Here is a 22,184-nt window from a genome sequence, read left to right on the forward strand (position 1 = left end):
TTGAGTTTTTCTATTATTTTATTGTTCTCAATTTTATTTATTTATTTTCTGATCTTTATTATGTCCCTCCTTCTGCTGACTTGGGCCTCATTTGTTCTTCTTTTTCCAGTTTCAATAATTGTGACTTTAAACTATTCATTTGGGAATGTTCTTCCTTCTTTAGATAGGCCTGGATTGTTATATACTTTCCTCTTAGAACTGCCATCTCAGCGTCCCACAGAAGTTGGGGCTTTATGCTTTTGTTGTCATTTGTCTCCATATATTGCTTCATCTGTTTTAATTTTGTCATTGATCCATTGATTATTTGAAGCACATTATTAAGCCTCTATGTGTTTGTGAGCCTTTTTTTTTTCTTTGTACAATTTATCTCCAGTTATATGCCTTTGTGGTCTGAGAAGTTGGTTAGTAGAATTTCAGTCTTTTTGAATTTTCTGAGGCTCTTTTTGTGGCCTAGTATGTGGTCTATTCTGGAGAATGTTCCATGTGCACTTCAGAAGAATGTGTATCCTGCTGCGTCTGTTAAGCCCATCTGTTGCACTGTGTTGTTCCGTGACTCTGTGTCCTTCCTTATTTTCTGTCTGGTGGATCTGTCCTTTGGAGTAAGTGGTGTGTTGAAGTCTACAAGAACGAATGCACTGCATTCTATTTCCTCCTTTAATTCTATTAGTATTTGTTTCACATATGTTGGTGCTCCTGTATTGGGTGCATATATGTTTATAATGGTTATATTCTCTTGTTGGGCTGACCGCTTTATCATTATGTAATGTCCTTCTTTATCTCTTGTTACTTTCTTTGCTTTGAAGTCTATTCTGTCTGATAGCAGTACTTCTACACCTGCGTTTTTCTCCCTATTCTTTGCATGAAATATCTTTTTCCATCCCTTGACTTTCAGTGTGTGTATGTCTTTGGTTTTGAGCTGAGTCTCTTGTAAGGAGCATATAGATGGGTCTTGATTTTTTATCCATTGTTGCATTCAGTCCGTTTACATTTAGTGTGATTATTGAAAGATATGTACGTATTGCCATTGTAGGCTTTAGATTCGTGGTTACCAAAGGTTCAAGGTTAGCTTCTTTACTATCTGTGTAACTTAACTCGCTTATTAAGCTTTTATAAGCACAGTCTGATGATTCTTTATTTCTCTCCCTTCTTATTCCTCCTCCTCCATTCTTTATATGTTAGGTGTTTTGTTCTGTACTCTTTTGTGTTTCCTTTGACTGCTTTTGAGAGTAGTTGATTTTATTTTTTGCCTTTAGTTAGTATTTGGTTGGTCTGCTTTCTTTGCTGTGATTTTATTTTCTCTGGTGACATCTATTAACCTTAGGAGCACATCCATCTAGAGCCGTCCCTCTAAAATACCCTGTAGAGGTGGTTTGTGGGAGGCAAATTCCCTCAACTTTTGCTTTTCTGGGAACAGTTTAATCCCTCCTTCATATTTAAATGATAATCATGCTGGATACAGTATTCTTGGTTCAAGGCCTTCTGTTTCATTGCATTAAATATATCATGCCATTCTCTTCTGGCCTGTAAGGTTTCTGTTGAGAATTCTGATGATAGCCTAATGGGTTTTCCTTTGTAAGTGACCATTTTTCTCTCTCTGGCTGCCTTTAATACTCTGTCTTTGTCTTTGATCTTTGCCATTTTAATTATTATATACTTGGTGTTGTCCTCCTTGGGTCCCTCGTGTTGGTAGATCTGTGCACCTCCATGATCTAAGAGACTATTTCCTTCCCCAGTTTGGGGAAGTTTTCAGCAATTATTTCTTCAGACACTTTCTATCCCTTTTTCTCTCTTCTTCTTCTGATACCCCTAATAATGCAAATATTGTTCCTTTTGGATTGGTCACACATTTCTCTTAATATTCTTTCATTCTTGGAGATCGTTTTATCTCCCTCTGCCTCAGCTTCTGTGTTCCTGTTCTGATTTCTATTCCATTAACAGCCTCTTGCATCTCATCCAGTCTGCTCTTAAGTCCCTTCAGAGATTGTTGTTTTTCTGTATTCTCCCTCCTAACTCAAACCTTTAGCTCTTGCATATTTCTCTGGAGGTCCATCAGCATGGTTATGACCTATATTTTGAATTCTTTTTTGGGGAGATGGGTTAAGTCTATCTCTTCAGGCCCTCTCTCCAGAGTTGCCTGGGTAATTCTGGATTGGACCAAATTCTTCTGTCTTTTCATGGTGATAGAGGTAATTGTAGGCAGGTAGCACATGTGTCACCTTGTAGCACAAAGTCCTTTCCTGCTTGCTGGTCGCCTTGCTCTTCTCTGCTGCCTGTCAGTTACCCCCACTCCTGGAGCAGCCTCCGGGTTAATACCCTAAGCTGTTGTGGGCAGGGTCTCTGTCAGGGTTACAGAGAGCCCTGTGGGGAGTGGTAGGCTTGCCGGGTGTGCTCTCCTGCAAGAGCCGTGCCCCTGCCCAGCAGCTGTGCTCTGGTGGTGGCCTGTGGGTCTGGCGTGGGCCGTTGTGTGCCCGGAGGACATTCTGGGCAGCTGCTGGGCAAGTGGCTGCTCCCGGGCCAGGCCGCTCCACTGCCGCCGCCACAGGTTTGCACGGGCCGCTCCCGAGCCTCTTACGTGCCACCACCCATGACGCATGCGCTGCCTGGCGACCATCGCCGCCACCTCGCGCAGGCCTCTCCCAGGCCCCTCTGGCACCACCACTGCCGGCGTGCAAGGCTGCTCTCCCGCCACTGGGCTGGTGTGTCGCTGTCTGTGCTGGCCGGGGGAATGACTGGCAGGATGTTTATTGCCATGAGGGGCTTGAGAGCTGCACTTGTGACCAGGCAGTTAGGGTGCCTGGAGTTTCCTGGGATTCCCAGCTGCGGGGCTGAGTGTGCCGGGACAATTTCATTGAGCTGTGAGGTCCTTGTCCCTTTAAGATTTTCAAAAAGCACTCAGTTTTCTTTCATCCAAGGGGAGCTGGTTCCAGGGACCCACTCGTAGGCTTTGCTTTTCCATTTCTCTAATATCCAGCACACTGTGCACTGTGTGTCTGCAGTCCTGGTGCGGATTACTAGAGCTGGTTGTTTAGCAGTCCTGGGCTTTCACTCCCTGCCCACTGCGACTCCTTTCTTCCCACTGGGGAGCTGGGGTGTGGAGGTGCGCTCAGGTCCCACTGGGCCACAGCTTTTATCTTACCCCCTTAGTGTGATGCTGAGTTTTCGCAGACTTAGATGTAGCCTGGCTGTTCTACTGTATCCACTGGTCTCTCTTTCAGGAATAGTTGTATTTGTTGTATTTTCAAAAATATACATGTTTTTGGGAGATTTCCGCTGAACTACTCACGGTGCCTTCTTGGCTACTCCCTCTTAATGTGTCTTTTTGATGTATTTTTAAAATTGATCTGCTAGTATTTTGTTGAGTGTTTTTGCATCTATGTTTACCAGGTATATTTGTCTGTAATTTTCTCTCTTTTGTGGTATCTTTGCCTGGTTTGGGTATCAGCGTGATGCTGGCCTCATAGAATGAGTTTGGATGTATTCCCTCCTCTTCTGCCTTTTGGAAAACTTTGAGGATGATTGGTATTAGCTCTTCTTTAAATGTTTAATAAAATTCAGCAGTGAAGTCATCTGGTCCAGGGGTCTTGTTCTTAGGTAGTATTTGATTACCAATTCAATTTCATTGCTGGTAATTGGTCTATTCAGATTTTCTTTTTCTTCCTGGGTCAGCTTTGGAAGGTTGTATTTTTCTAGAAAGTTGTCCATTTCTTCTAGGTTATCCAATTTGTTATCATATCATTTTTCATGGTATTCTCTAGTAAATCTCTGTATTTCTGTGGTGTCCTTTCTGATTTTTCCTTTCTCATTTCTGATTCTGTTTATGTGTGTTGACTCTCTTTTATACTCAAAAAGTCTGGCTTTGGGGTTTATCTATTTTATTTATTTTTTTGAAGAGGCAGCTCCTGCTTTCATCGATTCTTCCAATTGTTTTATTCTTCTCCATTTTATTTATTTATGCTCTAATCTTTATTGTCTCTCCTACTGATTTTGGGGCTCATTTGTTGTTCTTTTTCTAGTTTCATTAATTGTGACTTTAGACTATTCATTTGGGATTGTTATTCTTTCCTGAGGTAGGCCTGTATTGCAATATACTTTCCTCTTTAGCACAGCCTTCGCTGTATCCCACAGATTTTGTGGAGTGGAATTATTGCTGTCATTTGTCTCCATATATTGCCTGATCTCTGTTTTTATTTGGTCATTGATCCATTGATTATTTAGGAGCATACTGTTAAGCCTCCTTGTATTTGTGGGCTTTTTTGTTTTCTTTTCATATTTTATTTCTAGTTTCATATCTTTGTGGTCTGAGAAGCAGGTTGGGACAATTGCAATATTTTTTAATTTACTGAGGCTCTTTTTGTGGCCTAGTATATGATTTCTTCTTGAAAATGGTCCATGTGCACTTGAAAAGAATGTGTATCCTGCTGCTTTTGGGTGTATAGTTCTGTAGATGTCTTTTAGGTCCATCTGTTCTAATGTGTTGTTCAGTGTCTCTGTCTCCTTACTTATTTTCTGTTTGATCTGTCCTTTGGAGTGGTGTGTTGAAGTCTCCTAAAATAAATGCACTGCATTCTGTTTCCCCTTTTAATTCTGTTAGTACATGTTTCACATATGTAGTTGCTCCTGTGTTGGGTACATAGATATTTCGAATGGTTATATCCTCTTTTTGGATTGACCCCTTTATCGTTATGTAATGTCCTTCTTTGTTTCTTATTACTTTCTTTGTTTTGAACTGTATTTTGTCTGATACAAGTACTGCTACCCCTGCTTTTTCCTTCAAATTTAGCTGCATGAAATATCTTTTACCATCACTGCATTTTTAGTCTGTGTATGTCTTTGGGTTTGAAGTGAGTCTCTTGTAGGCAGCATATAGACAGGTTTTGCTTTTTTATCCATTCAGTGACTGTGTCTTTTGATTGGTGCATTGAGACCATTTACATTTAGGTGATTATCAATAGTACGTATTTATGTACTTATTGCTATTGCAGGGTTTAGATTCGTGGTTACCAAAGGTTCAAGGGTACTTCCCTTAGTATCTAATTGTCTAATTTAACTCACTTAGTATGCTATTACAAACACAATCTAAAGGTTCTTTTTTTTTTCTTCCTCCTCCATTCTTTATATATTAGGTATCATATTCTGTATTCTTTGTCTATCACTTGACTGCCTTTGGGGGTAGTTGATTTGGTTTTGCATCTTAGTAATTAATTGTTCTACTTTCTTTACTGTGGTTTTATTTCCTCTGGTGACAGCTATTTCACCTTAGAACAGTTCCATTTATAGCAGTCCCTCCAAAATACACTGTAGAGATGGTTTGTGGGAGTTAAATTCTCTCAGCTTTGCTTATCTGGAAATTGTTTAATCCCTCCTTCAAATTTAAATGATAACCTTGCTGAGTAGAGTATTCTTTGTTTTAGGTCCTTCTGCTTCATTGCATTAAATATATGATGCCACTCCCTTCTGGCCTGTAAGGTTTGTGCTGAGAAGTCTGATGATAGCCTGATGGGTTTTTCTTTGTATGTGATCTTTTTTCTCTCTCTCTGGCTGCTTTTAATACTCTGTCCTTATCCTTGATCTGTGCCATTTTGATTATCATATGTCTTACTGTTGTTTTCCTTGGATCCGTTGTGTTGGGATATCTGTGCACCTCCATGGCCTGAGAGACTATCTCCTTCCCCAGATTGGGGAAGTTTTCAGCAATTACCTCCTCAAAGATACTTTCTATCCCTTTTTCTCTAATTCTTTTGGTACCCCTATAATTCGAATATTGTTCCGTTTGGATTTGTCACACAGTTTTCTCAATATTCTTTCATTCCTAGAGATTCTTTTTTCTCTCTGTACCTCAGTTTCTTTTTATTCCTGTTCTCTAATTTCTATTTCATTTACTGTCTCCTCTACCTCATCTAGTCTGCTTTTAATCCCTCCAATTGTATGTTTCATTTCAGATACTACATTCTTGAATATTTGTATCTCATTCCTGAGTATGTCTCTTAGCTCTTGAGTATTTTTCTGTACCTCCATGAACAAGTTATAATTTTAATTTTGAAATCTTTCAGGAAGATTGATGAGTTCAATTTCACTTGGCCCTGTTTCTAGTGTTTGTGGGATATTGTTTTGAACCAGGTTCCTTTGACATTTTGTATTTGTAGGTGGTGATCTCTAGTGCCCAGAAGCTCTACTCTCTGGAGCTGCTCAGCCCCTGAAGTGATGGTGGAGAACAGATGGGAGTGGCGCTAGTTCCTGTTGTGAGGAAAGAGCTATTTTCTGCTTCACAGCCGCAGTGACTGTCTCCACTGTGAGGGCCAGTGGGCCAAGGGCACAAGTGGAAGCCTCTATATTTTGCTCTTGTAGCTGCCTTAGGCAGGTCCTCCCTCTGGCTTGCCTGTGGCAAGGTCAGGGGCAGCCATTTTGTAACTGGTGCTGGCCTAGAGGACAGCCCAGCAGGCTGTGTATCATGGTCAGGGGCCTTGGAGCTGCATAGCCAGCTAGGGGGATGGAGTGCCTAAAGCTCCTGAAAGTTCCCAACCGAATGGGCAGAGTATGCCTGGACGATTTTGTCCACTTGTCCTTTCTCTTGAGCAGCACACTCTGTGCAGTCCTTGCCCCTGTATCAGCCCTGTTGCTGTTAGGAAGGCTCTCAGACTGCATGCCTTTCTTTTGTCCCAGAGCTGACAGATGTGGATCCCTGTTTTCCACAATTGGCTGGAATCTCTGTGTCTCCAAGTATTCTGCCTGTCTTAGCTCTCCAATCCCACTAATCTCCAGTGCACCATGTAGTGTAGGTTTGTGCTCCCAGAGCATATATCTAGGGTTGGGTGTTCAGCAGTCCTAGGCCTCAACCTTCTCGCCGCTCCGTTTCTCTTCCTTCCACCAGTGAGCTGGGGTAGGGGAAGGGCTTGGTCCCACTGGATTACGGCTTTGGTTCATTATCCTGTTCCATCAGGTCTGTTCTTTTCTCCAGGTGTATGCAGTCTGGTGCAGCCTTCTTTCCTGTTGCTCTTTTAGGATTAGTCATATTAACTATATTTTCACATTATATGTGGTTTTGGTAGGAGGTTTGTGTCTCAACTCTCACACCACCATCTTTAATCCCTCCTCTCCCTCATATGCCTCCTTTTAAATCTACTTTTTAGACTAAATAACAGTAGTACTAAATTTAATTTCTATTATCTGTTCGCGAATTAAACTATGTGTTAATGTTTCACTGGCAATCTAAAGACTGCATCTATTTTTTATCCAAACAAATAGAAAAGCCATCTCATTCTTTATCACTGTTTCAAAAATCTAGTAAACACAGTGTTGTTCATGTTAAGTGTATATTAATGATGCAACAACCCAAAAATGGTACCATCAGGCATTTTTAGAATAGAAGGCCTCTAGGCCTAAATAACAAGGAGATAAATTCATATATATAAATTACACAAACAATATATGTAATATTTCTCTCTACATGTAAACTCTTAATTACACAGAGGTATAGTTTTATAAGTAATTAAAATGCACACACTCCACTATTCTTTAAAACTAGATGACGCACTGGCTGAGTGATGACTTAGAAAAAAAGAGCTGAAAATCTTTACCAAAATAATACCTATTACTGTGTAGGATGATATACTGGAAAATTACTTTTAACCAAAGACATTACATCTCCAATTAAAAACTACCTGAAAATTTGTTTCTTTCCATCCAGGTTTCTTGGCCAGCATCCTCACTAATGCCTGGCATGGCATTTCAGTTCGGTCCATTAGTTCAACAGCCTAAAACAAGAGGGTTAAGGCACGAGTGATTAGTTCTTCAAGGAAAAGTATATACCCAAATCAAGTGAGTGGGTTCTTCTGAAGAAGGTAGGGGAATGGAAATAAAGATGGTTACAGAGGAAGTTCATATATAACTTCTGCTATAATGCTTTGTTTCTTAAGTTGGATATTTGGTATATGGTTGGTGTATTAATAGGGCTGAAATCTTTTGCTTTTTTTTTTTGGTATTTCAGAAATTCACATAAATAATTTGCTCCAAGTACGTTAACAATAATAGTTTTCATTTGCCTAGTGTGTGGCAAAAACTGCTTATACATAATTTGACTTACCTGATCTTCCTAAAAATATAGCAAAGTAGGGTAGGTAAGAAGTGGGTAAGTACTAAATTTCAAAGAGGTACAAATTCAGGTCTAATCCTGAGCAGATGCATGACTGGAAGCCAGGTCTCCTGCCTTAAGAGCCAGTGCTCTTCCAGTGTCTTCGTACCCCTCCTCATTAGAATCACAGAGTATATGCCAAAATGAACCACCACATTCATTTCCAAAACAGATTCCTGAAAGGAGCTTCTCATACCAAGTGATAATGTCTGCTCTTCCAAGAATCATGACAAAGAAAGAAACAGAAATGGATATGGGGGGGCTTAAGTGAAGAGATCTGTTTGCCTAGTAAGTTGAATGCACAAATACCATAATATTAAAATTCATCTAAACCTTCTAATTCAGATAAACCTGATTTTCTTAAATATTTAAGTTATGAGCTTGTAGAAGCCACAGAAAGCAGATGTTGAAAGAAAAACACTATACACTAAAACCAAAAAAAAAAATCCCTACCTTATTTTTAGATAACACCCTGAAACATGTTCATGGTTATAAAAAAGCAAGTAGGAGAAGTACTTCATTTGTCAGTTTCATCACTTCTATATAATGTAGTTTCTTTCACACCCATATGAACCTACCTTTTGGAACTCTTCCATACAGGCCAGTCTTTCCTTCCAGTTACTGCTGTCTAGAAGCTGTATACATGTAATGGGAAGGACAGTGGAAGCTTTTTCTTCACATACTTCTATCTGTAAGACACAAAAACATTACAATTAAGAACTGCTAAGGAAACAGGGCAAGAATGTAAAAATACCTCAGCCAAAAGAAAAGTACAGGAACACTTCTGTAGGTATGCCATATATTTGAATCTTCTACTATACTACCACAAAGGGGATGTTTGTCTAAGGCACAGTTTCAATAAGCTAAAAGATATTATCTATATATTGTAGAACTCAGCAAAGAAAGACCTCAAATATTCTTACAGGTAGTAACATGCTATGGTTTTATGAGTTTGAGGCACACTATATGATACCAACTGAGAGCTCAGGCTCCACTATTTCTTTGGTCTCCAATCCTTTCTTGTACTTGGTTCCAGTGTTCCCTGGGCCTCCTGGTACAGCTGGTTTCCCCTTCTTAGGTGGCCCACCAGCCTGAAAGCAATTTAAAACAATTAAATCACTTATGGGTTTAGAACCATTCTTAAACTTTTATGGGTGGGTGCTGAAGACTCCTTGAAAATTTCATTAAAATGAAGACATCACTTAACCAACAACAAAAAAACCCCACAGAAAACATTTTAAAAAAAACTTAAGTATTGTTGATATGCGATCTTACATTGGTTTCAAATACACAACACAGTAGTTCAACAGTTACCCATATTCTTAAATCCTCACCCCCTCTAGTGTGGTTACTATCTATCAACAAAGAAAGATGTTACAAAATCACTGACTATATTCTCCATGCTGTACTACCATCCCATGACCAACTTATATTGTGATTGCGAATTACTGTGCCCCTTTATTCCCCTTCCACTCCCCTCCTCGCCATCCCAACCCCTCCCCCTTGGTAAACACTACTCCTTTCTTGGCATCTGTGAGTCTATTGTTGTTTTGTTTTTTCTGTTTTGCTTTGTCTATATTCCACAAGTAAGTGAAATCATATGGTATTTGTCTTTCTTTGCCTGGCTTATTTCACTGTGCATAATACCCTCTAGATGTCCCATGCTGTTGCAAATGGCAGGATTTCTTTTCTTTTTATAACGGAATAATACTGCATTGTGTATAAAAACCCTAGATTTTTTATTCCTATAGAATTTAGTAGTTTCTAGGGCAGACAGACTTCCTGTAGGCCACTCATGAGGAAATCTGCAGACCCCATATTAAGAAACTCTAATTCAGAATGAGCTAATGAGATAAATAAAATAAAAAAGGACTGGAATTGTACGAAATTTACAGATTAATTTGAAAATTAACATTTGGTGCTTTAAATGCCTCTAAATCTCTGCTACACTAATAAAGGACAGTTTCTAAGTTACAACACTTACTCAACACTTTACCAAAAGGTACAACAGTAACAGGAGAATATATTATTATTCATTGTAGAGCTATTTAATTTGTGAAGGAAAGAAGAGGTTGTTATGGCAATCTCAGTGAATATTCTAGTTATGTTGGAAATGGCCATCTCACGCAATCTTTGTTTTAGCAGTTTTTCAGTTGACCTGTATTTCTAAGTACATGGTCATATAATCTACAAAAGGGATAATTTTACCTTGTCTTTCCTCTTATTACCACCTCTTACTTCATTCCTTATTGGTTGTAGAACATAATTAAATAATCATGGTACCAGCAGGATGATACAACCTTCGAAAATCCATCAACGTCATCCACCACATCAACAAAAAGTACAAAACCACATGATCATCTCCATAGATGCTGAAAAAGCAGTCGACAAAATTCAACATCCATTCATGATAAAAAACTCTCAAATGGGTATAGAAGACAAGTACCTCAACATAATAAAGGCCATGTATGACAAACCCACAGCCAACATCATACTTAACAGCAAGAAGCTGAAAGCTCTTCCTCTAAGATTGGGAACAAGACAAAGATGCCCACTCACCCCACTGTTATTCAACATAGTACTGGAGGTCCTAGCCACGGCAATCAGACAACACAAAGAAATAAAAGGCATCCAGACTGGTAAGGAAGAAGTCAAACTGTCACTGTTTGCAGATGACATGATATTGTACATAGAAAACCTTAAAGAATCCACTGCAAAACTACTAGAACTAATATCTGAATTCAGCAAAGTTGCAGGATACAAAATTAATACACAAAAATCTGTTGCATTCCTATACACTAACGATGAACTATCAGAAAGAAAAATCAGGAAAACAATTCCATTCACAATTGCATCTAAAAGAATAAAATGCCTAGGAATAAACCTAACCAAGGAAGTGAAAGACCTATACCCTAAAAACTATAAGACATTCCTAAGAGAAATTAAAGAGGATGCTAATAAATGGAAATTCATCCCATGTTCTTGGCTAGGAAGAATTAATATTGTCAACATGGCCATCCTGCCTAAAGCAATCTACAGATTCAGTGCAATCTCTATCAAAATACTGACAACATTCTTCAACGAACTGGAACAAACAGTTCTAAAATTTATATGGAACCACAAAAGACCCGAATAGCCAAAGCAATCCTGAGAAGGAAGAATAAAGCAGGGGGATCTTGCTTCCTAATTTCAAGCTCTACTACAAAGCCATAGTAATCAAGACAATTTGGTACTGGCACAAGAACAGACCCAAAGACCAGTGGAACAGAATAGAGAGTCCATATATTAGCCCAATTAATATACAATAAAGGAGCCATGGATATACAATGGGGAAATGACAGCCTCTTCAACAGCTCGTGTTGGCAAAACTGGACAGCTACATGTAGGAGAATGAAACTGGATCATTGTCTAACCTCATAAACAAAAGTAAATTTGAAATGGATCAAAGACCTGAATGTAAGTCATGAAACCATAAAATTGTTAGAAGATATAGGCAAAAGTCTCCTGAATATAAACATGAGCAACTTCTTCATGAACATATCTCCCTGGGCAAGGGAAACAAAAGCAAAAATGAACAAGTGGGACTATATAAAACTAAAAAGCTTCTGTACAGCAACGGACACCATCAATAGAAAAAGGTATACTACAGTATGGGAGAATATATTCATAAATGACATCCGATAAGGGGTGGGCATCCAAAATATACAAAGAGCTCATGAACCTCAACAAACAAAAAGCAAATAATCCAATTAAAAAATGGGCAGAGGATTTGAACAGACACTTTTCCAAAGAAGAAATTCAGATGGCCAACAGGCACATGAAAGATGCTCCACACTGCTAATCAACAGAGAAATGCAAATTAAAACCACAGTGAGATATCACCTCATACCAGTTAGGATGGTCAACATCCAAAAGACAAACAACAACAAATGTTGGTGAGGATGTGGAGAAAGGGGAACCCTCCTACACTGCTGGTGGGAATGTAAATTAGTTCAACCATTGTGGAAAGCAGTATGGAGGTTCCTCAAAAAACTGAAAATAAAAATACCATTTGACCCAGGTATTCCACTCCTAGGAATTTACCCTAAGAATGCAGAAGCCCAGTTTGAAAAAGACATATGCATCCCTATGTTTATCGCAGCACTATTTACAATAGCCAAGAAATGGAAGCAACCAAAGTGACCACCAATAGAGTGGATAAAGAAGATGTGGTACATATGCACAATGGAATATGATTCAGCCATAAGAAAACAAATCCTACCATTTGCAACAACGTGGATGGAGCTGGAGGGTATTATACTCAGTGAAATAAACCAGGCAAAGAAAGATAAGTATCAAATGATTTCACTCATCTGTGGAGTATAAGAACCAAGAAAAAACTGAAGGAACAAAACAGCAGCAGACTCACAGAACCCAAGAATGAACTAACAGTTACCAAAGGGAAAGGGACTGGGGAGGATGGGTGGGAAGGGAGGGATAAGGGGGAAAAAAGGGCATTATAATTAGCACACATAATGTATTGGGTTGGAGGTATGGGGAAGGTAGTATAGCACAGAGAAGACAAGTAGTGATTCTATAGCACCTTACTACATTGATAGACAGTGACTGTAATGGGGTATGTGGTGGGGACTTGATAATGGGGGGAATCTAGTAAACACAGCGTTGTTCATGTTAAGTGTATATTAATGATGCAACAACCCAAAAATGGTACCATCAGGCATTTTTTGTTTTACTTTTCACTTTAATAGAAATCCTCCTCATATTTCACCATTACTAAGCATGTTGATGCCTTTGGTTTGCTATATCTACTGCTGTCTGTAGATTTTTCATAATTTAATAATGTAAGAATATCCATCCTTTCCAATGTAGTTAAGAATTTTATCAAGATGATATGTTGAAATTTGTTATTTCCTTTTTAATGTCTGAAATCAGAATTCTTTAGATTTATAAATTTAGTAACTTTTCTAATATTAATATTGAACCATCCTTGCAATCCTGGAATAAACTTTAATTGGTCATACTTTTTATTGTACCCACAGGCTTCCACCTACTAATATACTATTTAAATATTTTTATTTAAATTTATTTTACTTCAGTTTTGAATGGTCACAAGAAAATAGCAGTTATCCCAAGGTACACAGCCAACAGCAGTAATATTAATATAGCAACACACATCACCGTTCATGTTATTCCTTCTGTTTTTAGTACTTGTTATGCAATGCCCCAAACCTAAAATGAACAGATAAAATAACAGTGGGACAACTTAAGTCTTCAATATTTAGACTTGTTCTGAAACTAATGTTATCTTGAACATACTCTGAGCTTTTAAGGTACAGTTAGCAAAACTAAGACGCTGGTTTTTAATAAAATGGAAGTCTCTAATATTTTCTGGTTCATATCAGCAGTGTAATTTTGTTGGTTCATACTAACAATTCCATAAAGAGAGATTTAACTCTAAAAATAGATAATTCTGTACTCTTTGATTAACTAGAATAGCTCTTCTGAATTATTTCCTGTAACAGCACTCTCTGCATAGAGAAGTACCTCAATTAACAAATCTCTTTTTTTTTTTACATATATGATTATTGGCTTAGTAGGTTTATTAGGTGATTCTATCCTCTTATCTTTTCAAAGGAGGAACTGAAACAAGTTGCCACCCTCACCCTCACCTATTTTTTTAAAAAAGAATTTCTTATAAGAGAAAGCCAGCCAGCATGGAAAGGCTCAGCAAGTTAAGAAAAAGTGCTAAGGCACTGTGCCCAGGTCATCATCCAAAGAGGTGGAAGCTGGTGAGAAAGGAGAAAATAGCTGCCAGCTCCCTGTATTATGTTGAAGACACACAGTAATATGAAAGAAAGTATACAGACTCTGTTACAAGAGACACCTGGATTTAAATCCCAGTTCTGCAACTTAAGTCATTCAGCAAATGTATGCTGAGTACCTACTATATGCCAGAAACTCTTGTATGCACAGGGAATCAAGCAGTGACAAGACCTCTTTCTTTTAAAGTTTACAATATGGAGTGGGGAAGCAGAATAAACAACACCCCAACAAGTGAACAATAAAAATATCAGTGAATTATAAGAGCATTAGCAGGACACTTAATCTTGCTGAGGCTTAGTTTCTTTTCCTGGGAAAACAGGGATCATAAAACATTTATCGCAAGGGTTTTTATGATAATTAAATAAAACTAAGCAGGTAAAATACTTCACAAAGTGATGAACACTAAGTATCAGTTCCCTTTCCCTAAAGGGAAAGGGAATCAAACTCCATGCAGCTGCAGCAGATAACCTCATGCTTCACAGGGTCCACACGACTAGTGTTCTTTAAAGGAACATTTGCCCTTGAGCATTTTCCTCTTCTACACTGTACAAAGATAAGAAGACTTGGACTCATGGAGGCTTGGTGATGCGATTCAGCAGCATAATCACCAATATGACCAGGGTGATCTTATTAAAATGCCATGTCACACTTCATTGTTTAATGATCCCTTAAAGTGCACTCCTGTACCTTCATTACCACTTTTAGCTCTATTCAGAGTTTCAAATAACCAAATGTGTTGTTGGAATACTGTCTTCATTCATAGACATTCTGCTGTATTTTGCATGTGGTAATGAGTTGATTTCTCAATTGAAATCATATTGTAAGGACAACCATGAACTTGAGATTCAGACCTGACCTTACTAAACTCTGTAAATTTTAAACCATATTTTCCAACTTTACTCTATTAATTATCTTAACCTTTGCAGCAGGTGCCTTTTTTAAGGGTCCTGGTTTGTGTGCAGCAACATCCTTTGCGTCCTTATCTCCTGCAGCCCCTGACACAGCAGTCCTTCCAGGCACAGGCTTGAATTCCTTCTTATCAGCTGCTACTCCAGCTTTCTTTCCATGTACCAGCTCTACTTTTTCTGAACATTCTTTGATCTGGAGAATGAAATTGAGATGAATATCATTAAGACCAATTTTGAAACACAATCACTATATTATTATTTAACAAGTTACCTAAACCACAACTATATAAGAATTTAGAAAGCTCCCTTTTCAAGAAAAATAAATTATCCGACTTCCTTACATTTTATTTCTATACAAATTAGTATTATAATAAGCTTACAATAACTATGTTTTAATAGAATATATTTATATTTAGAAAGGTAATTTTCTAGATCTTAGAAACAAATCTATCTAAAGCATTGTTTTCACCTCTTCTGCAGATGGGTTATTTAGCTTTATTTTTTTATTTGTTGTAATTGGAAAGTTATTTTTACTAAATCACCAACATTGCTTGGGATGAAATTTAATCTTCAAACTCTAGGTCTGAATCACTGGTGGCAAATGAAATAAATTTCACAGTTTTGATATCAGCATTGTTCTGTTTTAATGAAACAGAACACATAAAATTGAAATAAAACCATAACACACAGAGACAGGACTGTTATCCAATTCATTATAATCTGTTACTAACCTACCTTATCAAGCTTGAGTTTGTCCACATCAGCTAAGAATGGATTTACTGCTTTCTCACCAACCACCTTCAAAGCAGTACCCAATGCTTCAAATGCAGCATCTCTGACTTCAGGAGCAGAATCATTGATGTGCTACAGTCCGCAAGTAAGCAAAATGATCTTAATACAAGGTATTTAAGGTGTTACTGATTTTAATTCAAAATGATGGTTGCTGGATAAAGAATTTGTTATTTGCAATTCACTGAAACTAAGTGTACCTTTTCTATTGCCAATTAACATTTACTCTTTCACAAATTCTTTTTCGGTTAAGGAAACCTCTGGTAATCATTCAGCAAATAAGTGCTTCCTTTTTCCTCCTAACTTCTATCTAAAATGTCTCATATTCAAATGATCTTCAAATACTCCAAATTATATTCCTGTGCATGGCCAGATCCAGCTGAACACCAGTATATTAGCCAAGTAAGAAAAAAAATGTTCAGCAGTTAGTGGAATCATAAAGCTAACTTATGTTTTCTTCAAGAATAAGAACATAAACAGTATAAGAATTTGGATTCACTTTCCAAAATTATAGGGGGTCTCCTCAAAAGACCATAATCTATAGTCTGAAAGTCAAATAGTCACTGTACATATCAGTAGGAAAAAATAAATCTTTCCTAGGTATAAAATATTCCCCCAATTTCAAAGACAGTCCGTACCTTAAGTAGAGCAGCACAAAAGGGCTTTAGCAAGCTCTTTGGCAGGGTAGAAGCAGTGCAGTGGCGGAAGCTTCTCGCAATGAAAAGAGATGTCTGCTGCTTGATGGTTGGATTTTTATTGTCCATTACTGCTAAAACATCCTCACTGATGTTCTGCAGTGTGGTCTTTAAAAAGAAAATATGGTCAATGAGCTTTTCTCACCTGTAAAGAACAATGAAAATATGACACTGACAAAATTAGACAACAGTACAAACTTACGCTGCCAACTTACAGTAAGGAAGATTGCATCAATTGCCTCTTGCAAGGCTTGTACCACCTGAGGCTTCTTCTCTTTGAATTTCTCCAGAATGGTCGGCACAACCTATAAAAGTGAACAGCTGGTATATTATTAGGGAACAAAAAGGAATGAAATCCAGATACATGAATAAGCTTTGGAAACATTAAGTCAAAGAAGTCAGTTACAAAGGATCACATGTATGATTCAGTTTATATGAAATATAAAATCCAAATATAAACAGAAAGTAGCTTAGTGGTTGCCAGGATCTGGGGGAGAAGAATGGACAGTGACTGATAATGAGCAAAGGGTTTTTTGACTTTTTTTTTTTTTTTTAAACATGGAACACTTCATGAATTTGCATGTCATCCTTGCACCAGGGCCATGCAGTGTGGTCTTTAAAAAGAAAATACGGTCATTCTCTGTATCATTACAATTTTAGTATATGTACTGCTGAAGGGTTTCTTTTTTGGGATGATGAAAATGTTCTGGAATTAGATAGTGATGATGGTTACAAGGTTACAACTTTATGAATATACTAAAACCACTGAATTACATACTTTAAGAGGGCAAATTTTATATAAGTTGTATCTCAATAAAGCTGTTATTAAAAAACAATGTTTGGTTCTACCAAAACAAACAAAAAATGAACATTTAGGTTAGATAAAAAGTAATTTCCTTTCTTGAAGGGCACAAGAATCTTATACTAGAACAATTAAGGGTTCCCATTCTGTACCACAGTAGCAGTGCTTCTCAACCTTTTTTCTGCATCTGTACCTTACATGCAACCATATAACTATTTCTATTAGTAACAGCTCTTAATAGTAAAAATGATTTTCAACTAGGTAGACTTACGGTCTATTAATAACAGGTCTTTATACACAAAATGAGTTAGATCTGGGGTAGGGGAACAGATATAGTATATAATTCTTCCTTCCCACCCAAGATTCTCATATATCTCACTGGGTTGGGATGTCTCCTGTCCCTTCACTACACTAAAGAAAAAAGAAAACAGTACCAGAAATAGAATTTTGATTAGAATGATATCTTCTTATTCAAGTACTATTTTTTTAATTCAAGTACTATTTTATTAAAGTTTAAGTCAGTAAAGTTGGAATTTTTATCTATCATTTATTTATTAAAGATTTATTGAATACCAATGTATCTATTGAGTGCTAGGCTCTATGGTAGTAGGCAAATTAAAGTTGTTTTTAAAAGTCCAAAAGATATAGCAAAGCTCAATGGCATCCCCCAAATTTTTTCCCCAAGATTTCACAGAAGTGATACAGTGCAGAAGGAATAGGGTTTCCACAGGGAAATACAAAAGACTTCTTAGTACTAGGAGTTAGTTATAAACTTGAAAAACCAAGACCTTTTAGTGGCTATAAAGCTAAAGTTCATTGTTTTGTAACTCCCAAGGAGATAGTTTATAGCTAAAAAAAATTAAGCTGAAACACTAACATGCTTGATATCAAACACTGTATATGATATAGTTTCAAGCAGAGAAAAACACCCCAAACTATAGAGCACTGGAGACCTTCCTCAAGCTGCAAACAAAATGTCACGAAGCCAGAATCAGAACTCAAACTAGAAGGCCAAGAAATCATTCGACTATGATTTAGTAAATTAAAATGTATTTAAAAAACAGTTTTCTAGATTTAAAAATTATCAGAACACATAAAGAATTCTAAGTAACACAAAACCGACCAAAATCTAATATACTGATAGTATATACACAAATTTATAGTATATAATAAATACTGACTGCTATAAAAATATTGATTATAATTTTATTTCAATTTATGATTTACATGTCCAAGCATTTTGCAGACCCTTACTTTTATTTATTTTTATTTGGTAGTGTCATCTATTTATCAGTTAAGTTTTTGTAATTATTTGTAATTCTATGAGTAAGCAAGTTTCAAATACTGTAACTAACTGAGGTTAGATACTAACTCACACATAAAACTGACAAATGCCTATAGACTATTAGGAAACTTAAGTCATTCTAGTGAATCAATTATCAAGCGACTAGCAAGTTAACCTTAAGGTTCAGTATGGTCAATTCTCAGGATGCTGAACCATTCTAAGTATTTCAGACCAGATTTAGAGGCCAACTAACAGATGGCACAGTTAAAGAAAACAGCTCAGTTTATTAAAACTGTCACCAAACTTGATTGCTTCCATTTATATGAAGAAAAGAGTATACTCAACAAATGTCTCCAGCCAGGTTTTCTTAGAATAAATTAAACTGATATATCACCAACAGCATGACCTAAATATAAAATGTCTCTAATATGTAAGTAAATTATTCATTTTTTAAAATAGGTAAACACTATAAAATACATTTTATATATTAATCTCACTTTCTTATATTGCCTTTCCTATTCTCATTTTTACTCTTTCCTGGTTATTACAAGTTTTATTTCATCCTATTCTACTATATATAAGGATGTAAGAACAAAGCAAGATACTAGTAAGTAAATAAGTAATAAGCAAATCAACTCACCTAAGTACTTTTGGCTAAGTGCCTGCTTTTCTACATAAAACTAATGAATTTAGTTACAACTAACATCGTCATTGAAATGTAAGGAGTTAAGATTAATATTAATAAACTTAGTGAGAAATATACTTTGCTAAATATATTCCAAAGAGCTACATTCCAAAGAGCTGTTTTAAAGCATAGAGAAGACTAGTGTGCCATTCTTGATGATGTTGCTGATTGTTCTAAAAAGGAGTGTTACTTACATGGCCTGCATATTGTCCAAATTTCTTCCTTAGCCCAACAGCCAGGCCAGTAAGACATTTTGCTGCCAAAGCCACCAACATGACATTGGTGTCCTTTCCAACAATCTACAAAGAGGGAAGAAAAGAAAATGAAAGGAAAATGGTCACAGCTCAACTGGAAATGTATTCTTAAAAGAACTCTGAAAGCCATTATGCCAATTTTGTTTCCTACAAAAGAGGAAAGATTCTGCTTTGACAGTATCAAATTTGGGAGCTTTCCTTCATTATGTTTAAGTCTTCTATCTTAAAGTTCTCCCAATAAAATATACATAAAAGCACAACTTCAAACCTCTAAGTCTCCATTCATGGTAGTCTGGGCCATCTGTGTTGATAACTATACAGGAGGTGATTCTGATAAAAGCAGTGAAGCTGAAGGTCTGCTGTCTTTGCTTTGGGGCACGGAAGCCCAAAGACATTATCTCTGAATGACACCACAAGCAGCAACTCAAACATTTATACTCAAAGAGCACCAGCACAAACTGCGGCAGGTACCTTCAAGAAGTCCATGGGGACTCTAAATGGCAAATGCTACTGCAAACATTCCTCTTGAGGGAGCTTCTGGCCTTGCAGCTGCCATTTACCTAATAATTATAAATTTGTACTGAAGAGTCTCTTGCAGAGTCTCCTTCAGCACTGTTTAAACTGCTACCCTGTTATATTACATCCCAACAGAGCCCAGCACTTATCAAAATTCACAGGTAGTAGCCATAGCTGTGTCAGTTCAGCAAGACTGTGACTATGCCTGGGTTCCTCCCTGCCAAGATTTTTGCTGGTATTACTAATATTTCCTGGTATTGGTATAAGGCCCATATCAGCTGGTATTAAAAAAAGTTGCTTTACTTTTAGAAGTGCCTCATACCTTTGTTTTTTCACTCTTCCCAGACAGAAGTAACACTTTCATTCTACTTTGGATTTATCTACTCCCTAAGACCTGCCAGTTCATAAGCAGACTGCTTCATTCCAGAATCCCTGAATTAAACAACCCCTAACACACAGCGTGCAAGGAAGTTCTATTGGCACCTACACGCATTCCCTAACTGTGAGAAGTAAAGATTAAAAGATAGAACTAACATGAAAAACAAATTAGATGCCACAATTTTACAGTTGCTTTATAATCTTTATGCAATTTTCATCCAAACCCTAAAAAGTAGGTATGATTATGTCAATTCTGCAGATTTCAAAAATTAAACACAGATTAACTTGCTTAAGGCAACAGAGCAAGAAAATGATAGTGCTATGATTCAAACCTGGGCCTGTTTTTTAAATTTTATTTTTATTTTGGAAACACTAATCTACAATTACATGAGCAACAGTACGTTTATTAGACTCCTCCCATTCTAAAGTCCCCCCCACAAATCCCATTACAGTCACTGTCCATCAGCATAGTAAGATGCTCTAGAATCACTACTTGTCTTCTCTGTGTTGTACAGCCCTCCCTGTGCCCTTCCCTCTACATTATGTCTGCTAATAGTAATGCCCCTTTTTTATCCCTTGTCCCTCCCTTCCCACCCATCCTCCCTAGTCCCTTTCCCTTTGGTAACTGTTAATCCATTCTTGGGTTCTGTGAGTCTGCTGCTGTTTCGTTCCTTCAGTTTTTTTCTTTGTTCTTACACTCCACAGATGAGTGAAATCATTTGATACTTGTCTTTTTCCTCCTGGCTTATTTCACTGAGCATAATACCCTCTAGCTCCATCCATGTTGTTCCAAATGGTAGGATTTGTTTTCTTCTTATGGCAGAATAATATTCCATTGTGTATACGTATCAACTCTTCTTTGTCCGTTCATCTACTGATGGACACGTAATTTGCTTCCATTTCTTGGCTATTGTAAATAGTGCTGTGATAAACATAGGGGTGCATATGTCTTTTTCAAACTGGACTGCTGCATTCATAGGGTAAATTCCTAGGAGTGGAATTTCTAAGTCAAATGGTATTTCTATTTTGAGTTTTTGAGAAACCTCCATATTGCTTTCCACAATGGTTGAACAAATTTACATTCCCACCAGCAGTAGGAGGGTTCCCCTTTCTCCACAACCTCGCCAACATTTGTTGTTTTTTGTCTTTTGGATGGTGGCAACCCTTACTGGTGTGAGGTGATATCTCATTGTGGTTTTAATTTGCATTTCTCTGATGATTAGCGATGTGGAGCATCTTTTCATGTGTTTGTTGGCCATCTGAATTTCTTTGGAGAAGTGTCTGTTCAGATCATCTGCCCGTTTTTTAATTGGATTATTTGATTTTTGTTTGTTGAGGTGCAGGAGCTCTTCATATATTTTTTATGTCAACCCTTTATCAGATATGTCATTTATGAATACATTCTTCCATACTGTAGAATGTCTTTTTGTTCTGTTGATGGTGTCCTTTGCTGTACAGAAGCTTTTCAGCCTGATATAGTCCCACTTGTTCATTTTTGCTTTTGTTTCCCTTGCCCAGGGAGATATGTTCATGAAGAAGTTGCTCATGTTTATGTCTAAGAGATTTTTTGCCTATGTTTTTTTATAAGAGTTTTATGGTTTCATGACTTACATTCAGGTCTTTGATCCATTTCAAATTTACTTCTGTGTATGGGGTTAGACAATGATCCAGTTTCATTCTCTTACATGTAGTTGTCCAGTTTTGCAAACACCAGCTGTTGAAGAGGCTACATTTCCCCATTATATGTCTATGGCTCCTTTATCATATATTAATGACTGTATATGTTTGGGTTAATATCTGGACTCTCTATTTTGTTCCACTGGTCTGTGGGTCTGTTCTTGTGCCAGTACCAAATTGTCTTGATTATTGTGGTTTGTAGTAGAGCTTAAAGTTGGGGAGCATAATCCCCCCAGCTTCATTC

The 22,184-nt window shown here is 37.3% G+C and overlaps 1 protein-coding gene and 1 pseudogene across 2 annotated transcripts in view; both read right to left on the reverse strand.

Annotated features, from left to right (window-relative positions):
• Positions 1-22,184, reverse strand: part of CKAP5 (cytoskeleton associated protein 5) — a 164,743-nt gene that overhangs the window by 63,506 nt on the left and 79,053 nt on the right. For both annotated transcript variants that reach the window (XM_073216506.1, XM_036994058.2), the window contains exons 9-16: positions 19,310-19,414; positions 16,559-16,648; positions 16,287-16,451; positions 15,595-15,723; positions 14,870-15,052; positions 9,106-9,219; positions 8,707-8,817; positions 7,659-7,751 (exon numbers count right to left, since the gene is read on the reverse strand). In XM_073216506.1, the coding sequence (XP_073072607.1) occupies positions 7,659-7,751; positions 8,707-8,817; positions 9,106-9,219; positions 14,870-15,052; positions 15,595-15,723; positions 16,287-16,451; positions 16,559-16,648; positions 19,310-19,414 (990 nt within the window). The remainder of the gene's footprint in view (positions 1-7,658; positions 7,752-8,706; positions 8,818-9,105; positions 9,220-14,869; positions 15,053-15,594; positions 15,724-16,286; positions 16,452-16,558; positions 16,649-19,309; positions 19,415-22,184) is intronic.
• LOC118967577 (U6 spliceosomal RNA) lies at positions 16,896-17,026 on the reverse strand (annotated as a pseudogene).

This window comes from Manis javanica, chromosome 11, assembly GCF_040802235.1.
Source record: "Manis javanica isolate MJ-LG chromosome 11, MJ_LKY, whole genome shotgun sequence".
NCBI classification, from domain to species: domain Eukaryota; kingdom Metazoa; phylum Chordata; class Mammalia; order Pholidota; family Manidae; genus Manis; species Manis javanica.